The 13,791-nt window shown below is 43.4% G+C and overlaps 1 protein-coding gene across 7 annotated transcripts in view; it reads right to left on the reverse strand.

Moving 5' to 3' along the window:
* Positions 1-13,791, reverse strand: part of foxp2 (forkhead box P2) — a 102,668-nt gene that overhangs the window by 48,881 nt on the left and 39,996 nt on the right. For 5 of the 7 annotated variants that reach the window (XM_018682796.2, XM_018682791.2, XM_018682800.2 and 2 more), the window contains one exon: positions 12,134-12,320. The exons of 1 other annotated variant lie outside the window; for it this stretch is intronic. In XM_018682796.2, coding sequence (XP_018538312.1) covers positions 12,134-12,310 — 177 coding nt within the window. In that variant the 5' untranslated portion in view covers positions 12,311-12,320. Of the gene's footprint in view, positions 1-12,133; positions 12,321-13,697; positions 13,767-13,791 lie in introns of those variants that run through there. One more of the 7 variants, XM_051077576.1, reaches the window with a different exon arrangement.

Genomic DNA, 13,791 nt, shown 5'->3' on the forward strand with positions numbered 1-13,791 from the left:
TCCCTTGCATCTATTTGGCCTGTGTCTGTAGACAATTATGCCTACCCAGCCCCAGACTCAGGTGCTAATAATGAAGGACAAATAGAATCATATGTGTAAACTTCCCCCACTGATGAAAATTTATATTAACTTTCTGCCACAGTAAACAGAGCTGCATAGCTACACCCTCCCGAGAGGATTGACGAGATGAATTTGCTCGCTCCTACCCCAGGAAGAAAGCTCGTATAGGGGAGAAGAGTGGTGGTAGTAGGAGGGGCTCGGAGCTCTATTGTGTAACCTCACACTTATTTTTCCACTAACGAAGACAAAACACAGGGTCTGTTTTGCCCATCACAGATAAAGTGTGTGTGTTTATGTCTGTGAGAGGGAGTTGAAGAGTGCATATGTGCGGATATATATGTGTCTGCTGAGACTGCTGGGAGGCCGTGCCAGCAATAACAGAGAGCGTGGCCTGCTGTGGTTCGCTGCAACCGCCAGCACTCGCTAACATCCTACCTCCTGCTGTTATCACCAGGAATATTCTGAGCAAATACAATGATATATCTGTTCTAGCGAGGGAGAATAATCATTTCCAGCTACCTTCAAGCCATTTTGACAAAGAACCCCCAAAACTGTGGTGGAATTCAAAACAGGACTGCCTTGTCATATTGAAAACAACATGTATTTTGACTGTTTTTATCAGGTTTGAAAGTTGGACCATAAAATTGGCTGTACTCATTTCCAAAATAGAGTAACTTTAGAAGTGACTTTACTTTCTATATAAATCCTTATAAGTACTTAGGCTTACAAATGTCATAAGTGGTTGTACTCTTCAGACATTCCTCCATCCATTGTCTCAGTGTATCTCTTCCAAGCTTCATTACTTATGAAACTCATTTTACCCCAACAATGCACCTGCTTCTGTTGCTCTCTGTCTCTGCTGGTGGCTTTAGCAAGTCTTTACTTTGACCTGCGCTGTATTGCTACGTTTAGATAAGGTGACAGCAGGCGCATTCAGCAACGCTCTTTATCTACTGCTGCTCTTTGGGAAGTCTTTTAGAGCCCGACAACTGAGAACCTCCACAATATACTATCACAAAGAGACAGAGAGGAAGAAAAATAGAGACAGACAGGAGAAAAGAGACTGGGAAAGGTATTTGTGTGGGTGGAAGAAGAGAGAGGTGTGTGTGTTTGTTTGATGCGGACAGTGTGTGTGTGTGCATGTGTGTGTGAGGTCAAGTGTTCTCTTTGCAAAAGCAAAGCTGGCATGAGGTATGAGTGTTCAACTGTGCACCCCCCCTTCGAACCCTGCAGCCACACACACACAAAAAAAATCACAAACACACACACATTCTCTCTGTATTACACACATTTTCTCTCTACTGAAGCGCTTGATTTCCTCTTCAAGTGATTATGATCCCTCTCCTTTTCACAGTTCCAGGCGAGTGGAGGTCACACAGCTGGATGAATACCTGATATGAAATGTTGCATTCAGGCCAGCCATAGTTCATTTGAAAAAGAGGCTGAGCCCAGTGGAAAAACTGGAATTACAGCATTGGAGGAAGACCACAACTGCTTAGAATAAGTTGCTTATAAGTAGTGTGCTAATTATCTGAACTCTTACAAACTGAAAAAGGTTGATACTGAAACATGCTGTTTCTATGACATTATGACACTATAAAAAATAACTATATGCCTACTGTAGCTATTCAGTGAGCTTAAACACAGCTGTATTTCAGTGCAAACTAGTGGTTTTCTCATCATTCTTGTCAGAGGATCAGACACAGAATGAAGTTGTTTTTCGTGGAGCTTGTGTCTGTCTTTGTTGACAAGGCCTTATTAGGAGGCTCCAGCTCCAAAAACATGGCCAGAGGCGACTGGTAATCTGACTGTGGCACCAGAGAGCAAGCAGCTGCAGCAGAGAGAGGCTGGTTTTGAGCAGAATGCCAATACCAATAGATGCTGCTGAAGAGATGAGTGTGTTGACACAAATGTGGGCATATGTGCACTTTACATAATGCACACAATAAACACAGACTGGCAAATAAAAGGTTGGGCAAACCCTGGCTCATCTCAGCTGCTGTATCCTGGGTAGGTAAACGGCATTTAAGCAGGTTTTCCCTCCATTAAACCACTGATAAAGACACACATAGCAGGTAGACAGCACATATACACTTAACACCAACACAGGAACACAAAACAATGATTAGGAAAAAACAGGAAAGCTAATGAGAGGCACTGTCATCCATCTTAATGCCGACCAAAACTGGCTAAAAAGGAGCTGATGTCATGTAAAATCCACACTGTTTACATCTGCCTGCGCACTGACACAAGCAACCCAAGCCTGTGCACACCGTGTCATGTGCAAGACCTCGTCTTGGGAGCTCTGCAGTTGCAGGTCAATAGTATGAGTGTCTGTCGGTCTCATCCTGCAAGAGCTGAGGTTAAGTGCTCTGTCTAAGTGTTGCCCTGTTCAGGGGTCGATGAGAGAGCACCCTGACCTTAGATGGAAATGACCTCACCTCATCCACTGCCTGGCTGACCATGAATTTCACCTGCAGCTTTAGTGACACATTAACAAAACAGCATTTTCCAGTGAGAAGAGAAAACTTGATCAATTCTTGTTTCCACATTTTGGCTCATTACAGGTTTACTCAAGTTTATGTGACTACTCTGTCTTGCCATTAGCCCCCAGTCTCCTCAGTGAGGTTGCACTCCATTTAAGGTGATATATCTTTCAATGAATACCACACTTCCCCAAAAGATCTACTCAATAAATAGCCACTACATCTGCCTGTGGAAGGGCCATGGATCACACTCACCCCCCCACCCTCCTCTTTCATTCTCGTTGCTTATGTAACACCTATCTCTGCTCCTGCTTCTCCCTTTCTTTCCACTCCTCGCTGCATTGTACCTCAGCGGTTGTCTTGTGAATATTCCAATTACAGCGATGTGTGTTTGACCTTTAAGTGAGCTGTAGAAGATATAGTTATCTGCCTTCCACTCTGACACCCTGGCGTCTATCAATCAGTGTTCCACCCCACCACCACCACCACCCTCACCAGAGCAGGATGCTAGACTGAGCTGGGTCTGGTGAAACGTGTTTGTGTGTTTTGTCGTTGCATGTGTGAGTGTGAAAAAAGAGATGCAGGGAGGGAGCTATCACAGGCACAGACTGTGACAGGGGGTGAGGTAGGCAAAGACGCCTGGAGAGTCTCTGTGATAAGAATGTAAAAATGCATAAGGTTTGTATGGGGATACATGAACATATAACACATGCACACACAAACATACTCAGACAGAGGAAGAGAGAGTGAGGTGTTAAACATTCTTTTATTTAATCTGCAACCAGCCTGACTGCGCCTTACTTCCATAAACAAAGCCCTTCCCAACAGCATCCTATATCACGCTTCTAAGAACAAGCAAGCGTGAGCAGAGTCATACTTCTTTAGTTTCATTCTTATTCACCGCCTTTTCCAAAGGGCTAATCTACATCTTTCATTGAATCAAGAATGGAAATTCACAAGAAATGCTTCTTTTTCAATTTCATGCTGAAGTAGCTCAAGTTAGTGGATGTAATTTCTCCTAACAAGAAAATTTATCACTCTGTTGCACACTTAGTCTGCCTATGTGAGAGAAAGGGGGCCTCCTTTCCGCATTTTTTTTTTTCATGGGCTTTGATAAATGTGCCAAAAGCATGATCACTCCCTTCATAGCACTCCATACAAGGACAGAACGATTACAGTGGTTATTAAAAAAATAAAAGCTCTAGCTGAAATTTGTATGAAAGATAAATGATATATCATTTAGGACTGCGGTGAAGGCATTACAAAATTAAGCAAGGACTAAGCCAAGAGGGGGGCGGGATGATTTTACACATAACTGTAGAGACCTCAACTTCTGAGTCTGAGAATTATGTCACTGCACAGACACAAGCTGGTAGACACACTGAGAGAGAATATGGAAAGAGCACAAAAGAAAAAAAACACACAGTGTCCACTGATTTTGAGAGGGATTCTTTCCTCACACATTTAAAACTTCTGCCAACAAAGAAGCATTTCCTCACTGTGACAGAATTTCTGGGAGAGACTAACGATGCAAAAAAAACTTTCCAAATCCATTTGAAGTTTTGTGCAAATTATGATTATCAGGTTCATGCTGAATTGGATGATGAAGTCCAAACAGGTGAGAAGGAATGCAAGACTAAAAAGACTGAAATAATACCACGCATGGTCAAGCCACCAGGCTAATGTATATTTATCTTGTAAACTTCTGATAAATGCATATGCAGAAACAATCACATCTCTGGGTTTCCATTGGAAGATTTTTGTACCATGGACTCAAGCGTGAAACCAGTATCAGCTTAGTGTCTAGTCAAGCTTGAAGTGCCGCGCCTAGCCCACAAAGCATGTTCTGCATATGCTCATGGGCGTCACTTTTATCAGGGTGGAACAAGCAGCTTTCCAGTGCTATCACTGATCAGTTGGTGCGAGTTAAGTCCCCCCGAGTGCGGGTAAATAAGCAGTGGTTAGGTCCTGATGAGGAATGGCAGGCTGTTTGAGCGGGAACATAGGCTGGGAGGGAGGTGGGCTTGTCTATCTCTGCTGCGATGGATTCCTAGTGTGACTTCCATCATTAACCTCAGGCTGGAGTACATCTTATTCTCTCTACCTGCCCAAAACAAATATTCAGTTTACCCTACCAAAGGAGAGTTGACTGTAAAAAGATTTTTACTTCATAAATCACCCTCATAAACAAACTGTTTCTCCTATGTGCACACATTTAAAAATACAGCAAATAATATGTCTGACATTATTGGAAAATTGTACATGATAAAGTTGTCAGTCCACCTTGACAGCAAACGGAGGACCTGACCTTGACTGATAAACTCTAAAATCCAGCAGCTTCAGCTCTAAAGCCTGCAGTGAAGAGAGCCAAAGCCAGCGCTAAGTGACATGTCAGTCAGTTCGTCTGTTTGGAGCCTTCAATTCCCCACGGCCTGAGCTTATTTACTGCATTTGTATGAAAAGCCGTGAAGAGGAGAGGGGCTGAGAGCCCGGCTGGCTCTCTTACATATGTATACAGTGTTTGGAGGCAATGCGTAAAGAGCATCTCCCCTTGCAGCCTCGGTAGCGTTACTACAAACAACTTGGGAGAAGGATAGAGCCATTTATATATTCAAAAATGGGTCAGGGATGAAGGTAATCGGAGCAGCAGAGAGTGTTAACAAGTGCAACATAAAAAGATGATACCTGGAATCTGTTAGGAGAGATTCTGGGCGCGCATTAGGGAGAGAGAGCACCAGTGACATTAAAGATGCTACTACTCCTTGCTAGTCATCTTCTTAACCAGATTTGAAGTCATTTTAATATTAGTTAGAGAAGGGGAGGGGGGTATACACAACAAACCATCGGGCATGCGTTTCAGAGTCTGATTTGTTACTATTCATGGCCAAAGCGGAGAGGAACTGTAATACTAGACATGCTTGTTAAATTCACAACACTCCAAAGCTGCCTTCTAGCAAATCCTGTCTTTTGGTTGTCAGCTTAAGACACCCCGGCATATGCATATGTAGGATTTTTAAGCTCTGTTAAATGGATAGCGGTGTCGTGGCCTATCAAATGACTATAAGCCACTTGCCTTTTCCTGGTGGGGGGGGGGCATTTGCAGAAAAAGCAGGCAGCAATGCGTTACCTTGTATGCATCGGAAAGCACCGCCAGCACACGTGTTTTCTCCATCCTCCTGTTAACTCCACATTAGAGCAAAACAGGGCCATTTACATGTATGTATTCAGGGCTGTGTGTGACAGTAACACTCCACCCAGCCATATTAATGACTGGTACTCTGTTTAAGCCAAGTGACAAGGGAGTGGCAACAAACAATGACAGAATGCCTGTTTTCGATTGTGAGACCACAAAAGATGATACACCATTCACCACTGAGGCAGTTTGCAAATAAATTATTGTGGAGGGTACTGAGCTGAAGCCAATTGCTCAGTTCCTTCAGAGTATGTGTGAGTGTGCACGCTGTATGAGTGTGTATGCATGCCTGTATATGTGTTTGTGCTCGTGTGAGTGGACTTATAGATCCAGTGCCATTTATTTCCCAGAGCTGGAGCAGGGCAGTTAGGGAGGCGTAAAAGGAAATGAGTTGTGAAGTGGCCATTGATCCTGGCCTGCACTAGGTCGGCTAGAGACTGCAGGACTATTGGCCATAGTTTGTGTCACTGAATGACTGCCTCTTATTTACACTGAGGTGGTTAACCCTGGCCCAGTTCCTTTATCACTGGGCTAATGTGCTACACAGGAAAAAAGGAAAAAGAAAAGAAATGTGTCGGGTCAAACAAAAGGCCTCATCAGGACTGAATGATGTCAGCTGACTTCCATTTAATGCATTTACCATGGCCATCAAAATATATGAAAATGTTAATGTACATGTGCTTCCTGTATCTGTATTTGATTTGTCATGAGCAAAAAGCTTGGCACCTTAAGTATGACATCCTGTACACACACACGTATGCACACTACCTGTGTAACTCTCAACCTGTCGTCCCCTCTGCCTCTGCCACAGCTCCCAACTGCTTGAGCATAAAATACCCATAAGCATTTTTATTTCCAGCAGATTTCACTCTGTCTATCTCTCTCATCCTCTCCTCTCAATTCCTCCATCGCCCCCCCCCCCTCGTCTCTTACTGTCCCTTTCTCGTCGTCTCCCTTTCAAGCCGTGCAGCTTGACATTTCGCCGTGCTCTCGGGGGACTCCTGCACGAAATGGAGTTACTGGGAGAGCGCCACTGTAAATTCCAGGAGGCCACATGTAATGTGTCTTAAACATAGATGGACAGCCCAGGTTTCAAGGAGCTGAAGAATGAGACAGAGGGGGGAAAAGGGGGGGAGAAGGGGAGACAGAGGGAGAGGAGGAGGAAGAGGTGGCGTCTAGATAGATAATAGAATAATACTGTGTTTTGTCTGGGGAGGGGTGAGCAAACAGTAGCTATGCTGTCATTCACACCCTATATCTTTAGTGTCATCAGAAAGGGGGAAACTACAGGCCTATATGTCACAGGCCTGTATGTACTATTCTGTAGGGACTGTCTGCCGATAGCCGGGCTTGAAATAAAAAAAAGGACGGCTTTCATTGTAAATAAGTCAGACACAAGGATTGCCAGGGAAGGGCTCTTTTCAATGAAAGGGGAAATAATTTTACAAAGACATACAGTGCATGCTGCTGCTTCTAATGCTCCTCCAGCCTTTACAGAAAAACCTTATCTGTGCACAGATGATGATGGTTAACAAAAGGCTCCTTTATGAAATCGTTCATATTTCAGCTGAGGTCTTTCTCCTGTCCTGAGAGGTGATTGATGCATCAGGCCAGGGCCAGTGTCTTATTTACACAGTTGAGTGGGGCAATCTCAGGCCTGAAAGATAAACCTAATGAGCTTCTTTGTGTAAGGGTGCAAATGAGAGACACCATTCCCCCCTCCCTCCTTCCCTGTTCCATCCAAAGGGACAGTCTGGGTGATTAGGCCTTTAAATTATGCTCAAGGGCAAAGCACAGATTTGCATCTTAGGTGTGTGTGCGTGTGTGTGTGTGTGTGTGTGTGAGAGAGAGAGAGGTACTGAGAGAAAGAGAGAGGCAGGTGAAGGGCAGAGAAAGAGATGCTTGAGGCTTGTTTGTGGGAGGTGATGGTGGGTGAACACAGAGTGTCAGTATTTCAAAGAGTGCGAGTATTTACCTGCACTAAACAACAAACTTTGAGTTGTTATAAGAGGGAGGTGAACTCACATGTCTGTTAAATGAGCGTGCACACGCACGCACACACAAACACACACACTGTCATTTTGTCCTTTGTCTGTGGGGTAACTTTCTCCCTAATGACTTTCATTTTGGGGAGAATTTCATTTGCCCCTAAACCCTAAATATTACCCATCACTTGCTGTCAGATTTCTCATCCCTTCTATTTCCTCCAGCTAAACAGCTAGGAAGGCAGGTTAATTGCTGTCACTCTCAAGTTGGACCACTGCCTAGCTCTCGTGTAGCGACAGGGGTAGCCTAGAAGAAAGATGGCACCTTGGCGCACTTATTGTAATTTATGTCAAAATGCTGCAGTCATTTAAATGGGGTTGGATAGTTTGCATTTTGCTGCATCATGTGCCTCAGGAAAACACTAAAATGCACACCTAACCAGTTTACCAACATGTAGACCTCTGCTACAGTCTCTCATAAACTGCATTTGTGTACAAAAGGAAATAAATATTTGTCCTCACAAACAAGGAAAGAACACATTTGACAGAAGAAATTAAAACAGCCACAAGACTTTTTGTTTGTGAAATAACAGGCATCACAATCATTTTTAATCTTTGGGGCCAACATTTTCCTATTGTCTTTGAATTCAGTGAGTGAGTCATCTGGATGAGTAGTGGGCTGAGGTTATCCCAATGGCCATCCAAACGTCTTTGTTTAAAACGACTGACCCGACCGCCAAACATAAGCTGGGGCCTCTATCTTGCTCTGAATATCAATACACTTCCTACAGCAGCGAGCCCATTTAGAGCGGGCAGCAGTCCTGAGTATTGGCTCATCAATCCCACTGATAACCCTGGCAGGATTAAGTCTACAGACCACTGTAATCAACTAACAGGCTCATTATGGACGTTATGGTATAGATCCAAAGATCAATGCATGCCTCCCATGTACATATACAGCAGCATATAATATTAAAACATAGGACTGGACTAGGGCCAGTGATAAATTCATTGGTAATAGAAGCTCAGCACATTTTTTTAAACAAGGGAGCTTTTATAGTGATCATTTTAGCATAGTAATTAGGGTTGTGCAACATTCATCATTTGCTCTGATACATATCTGCAGCTGGCAAATTGCAATCAGATACAGTGGGTATCTAATCTGTGATCTCAAATCAAATTAGGTCTATTTAGACAACCTTGGGAATGGGGTGATGAAACCCTGACAGAAATTAGGGGCTGGAAATTCAATTGCGACACAATGGTTATTATTCAGATGCATGGATAACAGTGTGTGACTTAGTACGGATTATAAGCACGATCACATGAAAACCAGTGAATTATTTGTTTAGTTAGAGGAAAAACTCAACTATCAATATCTGAATATGGAAAAATTGCTCCTGTGTGACTGAGTCTTGATCTGTGTCCTATGAGCCTTCGGTCGAATCTAAGGCAACGAGACCTTAAGACGCCACTTTTCTAATTATAGCTGCAGGTGGTATTTTGGAGCTGCTAGGTAATGGCACAACCCACAGGGACAGTGGAGAATTCATCAGTGCTTATTATTAATCATCCCCCCAGCAGCGTGATGAGAGACTGGAGCTTCTATACCCACCGGACCACTCAATGTCATTCCAAATATGGGTGGAAAATTAAACCCAACAGCCTTCCTTCAAAATGGACTCAGAGCAGACGTGGACTGGAAATCTTTACTGCACACAGGTGCAAAAAAAAGAAAGAAAAAAAAATGAATGAGGCATGGATGGACATATGTATATATGACCACACGATATCCATGCTTCAGCACATGCGAGCTGTCATTCACTTAAACACACCTGCCAACGTCACCATCACCTTCTCTCAGATGAACACACTAGCGACTGCATAACAGCACTGCTCTGTGCTGACAAACGTGATAAAAAAAGAAAAAGAAAAACTCATCTTTCGTCTTCCTCCTTGGACCGACCGCGCTCTTTCTGCAAAGAGATTGCAGCGTGAGCGCGCCACAGGAAGTGTGTGTGAAGTTAACAGCGCAGGGCCCCTGTTTTAAAAAGCCTCCAGAGACCTGTTAGCTGGACTGTTCATTTCAATGTGTCTGTCTCTGGGTTGGGAGAAGGCTCGGGCTGGCCTCTTTACAAGGTGCACGCTGTCATACACCCAAACCCCCCCGCCCATCCCCTCCCCACCCACCACTACTACCACAGGCTCTGAGCCATACGTCCATCTCTGAGACTTAACTAGACACTTTATGCTTACGTCGCTTTTCTCTCTGAGAGCTGTGGCCTTTTTTCTTTCTTTTTTTTTAATGGCACTGCTTTCATTGTTTTTAGATCACTTACTGAGTTTACATTTACACACACACACACACACATACTTTTCTACTTTTACTACTTCTATTTCAATTAGACTGATCTTTCTAATTTAGTCTAATATTACATTTCTAAATCTATTGCTCAGATCAGGCAATTTTCCATAAAACAAATGTCATAAATTTATCTTAAAGCTATCGCATGTTTATATCCATATTTTCTGTTTAAATTAATTCGGTTGAAAATTAAATCAAACAAAATAGATTTTTACCACATTTTCTGTGCAAGACACAACAATGTGAATGTTCTGTAGTGCAACCTGCAGTGGGACTCTATGGTACAACAGTTTAACAGTATCTTTTTGTCCATCTCTTTCTATTTTACCCTCTATCTGCAGGGTATCAGTGTAGATAGAAGGCAGACATCTTCAAATGTAAAAGAGTGATGACTGAGAGAGGGAGAGATTCGACCCCAATCAGGTGTTCGGGTGGGAGGGGGGCTTGAGGCCACAGTGCTATGATGCTGCTGCAGCCACCAGCAGGACACACTGGTGTTTGTGCTGTGGATGGAGGGTGGGTGTTGGGAGGGGGATCGGGGGTATGGGGGATGGAAGAGGTGATGGGAAGGGGGAGGTGGGGTGGTGGTGGTGGCTGCAGGACATGCTTCGTTTTGCTACACTGAATACCCCCACCTCTGCATACAGTTGCACACACACACATCGGCATCTATTGTATCGCCCTGACCACAAACTGACCACAGGGCTTCAGCTGCTGCCAAGAATACACACAAGCATAAACACACACAAATATACACTTGTGTGAAAATTACCATCCAGGCCTAAGAGGACAGCACGCATCATTACAAACCCGCGGCGTTCGTCCCCCCTCACACCCACCCCCACCCAAATCCGCCCTGAAGCACGGCCCCCCGACCCCATCTCCCACTGCTCTTTTGGCGAACTGTCAAAGCCATCATTCACCGTGAAAAGATACGAGAGACACTTGACTCCTTTACTCTGCTGGCGACTGACTTTCACAACTCTTGCTGCCCCCCACCCCCTTCCCAACTACCACCTCCCACACCCCCCACTGTAGTGCATTCACCCTCAACTGGCTCTGGCTGAGAAGAATAGAGTCAGTACAATAAAACATGAATCTGAAGACGGAAAAAGTTAAAGAGACTGAAAACAGAGCATCAAGATATTTGGGATTAGTTAGCGGTGCCTCCAACTGAAGCGATTCAATAAAATCAATATAAGAGAGAGGAATATTATCAAGTCTGTCAGAGTAGAAATGATCTGTGTGTGAAGAAATCTAAATGATTTTCTCGATATGGGAAAGTGAGATGCTGTGCAAATCAGTCTTTCAAAAGTGAAACGGTCAAAGGTTTCTCTGTCGCTGGTGGGTCTGTGGTTAGAGCATCTGTATCTGTGTGTGAGCCTCCAACTAGTGCCGAATTAGGAGGCCCTCTGGTGGATACAGCACTGCCATGACAGACACACACACATACACTCACACTCTACCCAAACGGGTCTGTACAATGCTCCAACACACACATTCTTTCCCTTTCCCCGTCTGTCTCCCTTTCTCTCTTTCTTGTGCACACTCTCTCTCTCTCTCTCTCTCATACACACACACACACACACACACACACACACACACTCACTCTCTCATATGGCCTCTAATGCCTGCAACGCGTTCTCTAGAAATACAAACTTAAACACCAATGCAAAAAGCACAACAAAATCTAAAACCAACTAAAACTGTCACAGCAAAACATTTTCATCACACTGCAGGCAACTGCTTCAGGCGAAACGTGCCGAGAGCTCAACAAACTAACAAGAAAATTTACCAACAACACAAACAGCCCATTATATAAACACTGTTTTTTCCCCCCTCATCTGCTAAACAACTCAAAAAAACAACAACAAAAAAACTAAATAATATTTCACTGTGCCTCCTGCCTATGTAGAAAAATCCCAGCGCTGCCTGAGAAGAGAGCAGAGCAGAGCAGAGTGGGAGAGCGAGGGGAAATCAGAGTGAGAGAGAGAGAGTGAGAGAGAGCGGCAGAGAGACGAGACGGGGGAGAAACACAACTTACCTGCTGTTGTTGCAGATGCAGCAGCTCGACTGTGCTTACTTCGCTGCTCGTGTCACCAGCGCTTGATCTCCCATCTCTACTGCCAGCCTCTAATTGGCTGCTGCTTAGGGTGCTCATTCCATTTTGACTCATTGAACTGTTGCTTATTGTCTCTGTGGCCGACTCCTGCATCATCATGATTTAAAACCTAGAAGTGATTAAGAGGCACCGGTTAGGGCTCTTCTTGTTACAATTCCCCCCTTCTTCCCTCCTATTTTTTTTTTTTTACGCTTCCATTATCAAGCCCTCAGTCCCCCTCTGCAAATTAAAGCATTTAAAGAAGAGGGAGGGGGGAAAGGAGAATGGGGGGATGCAGGAGAAGCAATTATGCATTCATTGTGTAAATGAAGCAATACAAAGAGATGCACGTCCTGGTGCTATTTGAAATGGGAGGGGTCCCTAAATATGGCAAATGTTTTTATGCACTAAAAATTTGGGCATGTATCATCAAAGCATCTGGTTTTACAAAATAAAGTTTTATTATTATTGTCACTGCAATTTTTTTTTAATAAAAATTAATTTCTAAGTAATAAAAACAAGAAATATGTTTGAGCAAATACGTGAGCATATGCTTTCTTAATCTCTCCATTACACTTTTTAGACAGCCAGGCACCACAGACAGAAAAACAGAAGCGCGGGGCACTCCTAAAATATCTGACGTCTTGAAGCTGCCAGATTTTTAGTGTCGCATCTGAATGAAGTTGCCTAATGACGCAAAGCTAATCATGCAAAATTAAAATTTGGTGGTTGGGGGGAGGAGGAGGAGGAAGAAGAGGAGGAGGAGGAGCAGGAGGAGAGGGAGGCACCAAATCACATGGTGCAGGGCTGGTGATGAACACTATAATGGGTTTGTCATCTTTGCTGTGGCGAAATAAAAATCTGCCTTGCAGGCTTTCATAGAGGCAGGATGCCCGTGTGTCATTTATTGGCTTGATTCCTCTTTCTCCCCTCTTCTTTAATCAAACCTCATATATTCATTTATTTTGTGACATTTAAGACAAAAATCATCGCTGCTCTCAACACGACACAATTAAACCAAATGCTGAGCTGCAATCAAACTTTGCGGAGGGAAATTTAGAATCCAAATCCAAATTTTTAAACAGCAGTAAATAAATATAAGATACTGAATTAATTCTGTCGTATTTATTAGATATGGAAAATGAGAGAAAAAGGGAGGGAAGCAAGGGAAAAAAATCTATCACGAATATCACTAATGATTGTGCTAAAAACAGCATAAATTATGCATATTACCTCCTCTCTCTCCAGTAATAAATGTTTTATCATTTTCCCCTGCATTTAATGCTCTGTACCTTCACTGGGGCAGAGAGGAGCCCCACCAACATCAGTCGACACTCTCACAGTAAATAAAGACACTCAGACCCCAACAAACGGCGACTCAAAATGCAGCGCAGAATTATGGATTTTGTGCTGTCTCAATTAGGAGAATAATTATTTTTAATATTTGAGATAAAAATTTGAGACCATTAATATTTTAAATGATAAAAAATACTGGAACTATCATTACCTTATGGAGGAAGTTTGCTTTCAAACGCTGTGAGGCACGTCATTATTTCCATTCCTATTTCAACAGCAGCTTTGCCACTTTCACATTAACAATG

The sequence above is a fragment of the Lates calcarifer genome, linkage group LG18 (genome assembly GCF_001640805.2).
Source record: "Lates calcarifer isolate ASB-BC8 linkage group LG18, TLL_Latcal_v3, whole genome shotgun sequence".
NCBI classification, from domain to species: Eukaryota; Metazoa; Chordata; class Actinopteri; family Centropomidae; genus Lates; species Lates calcarifer.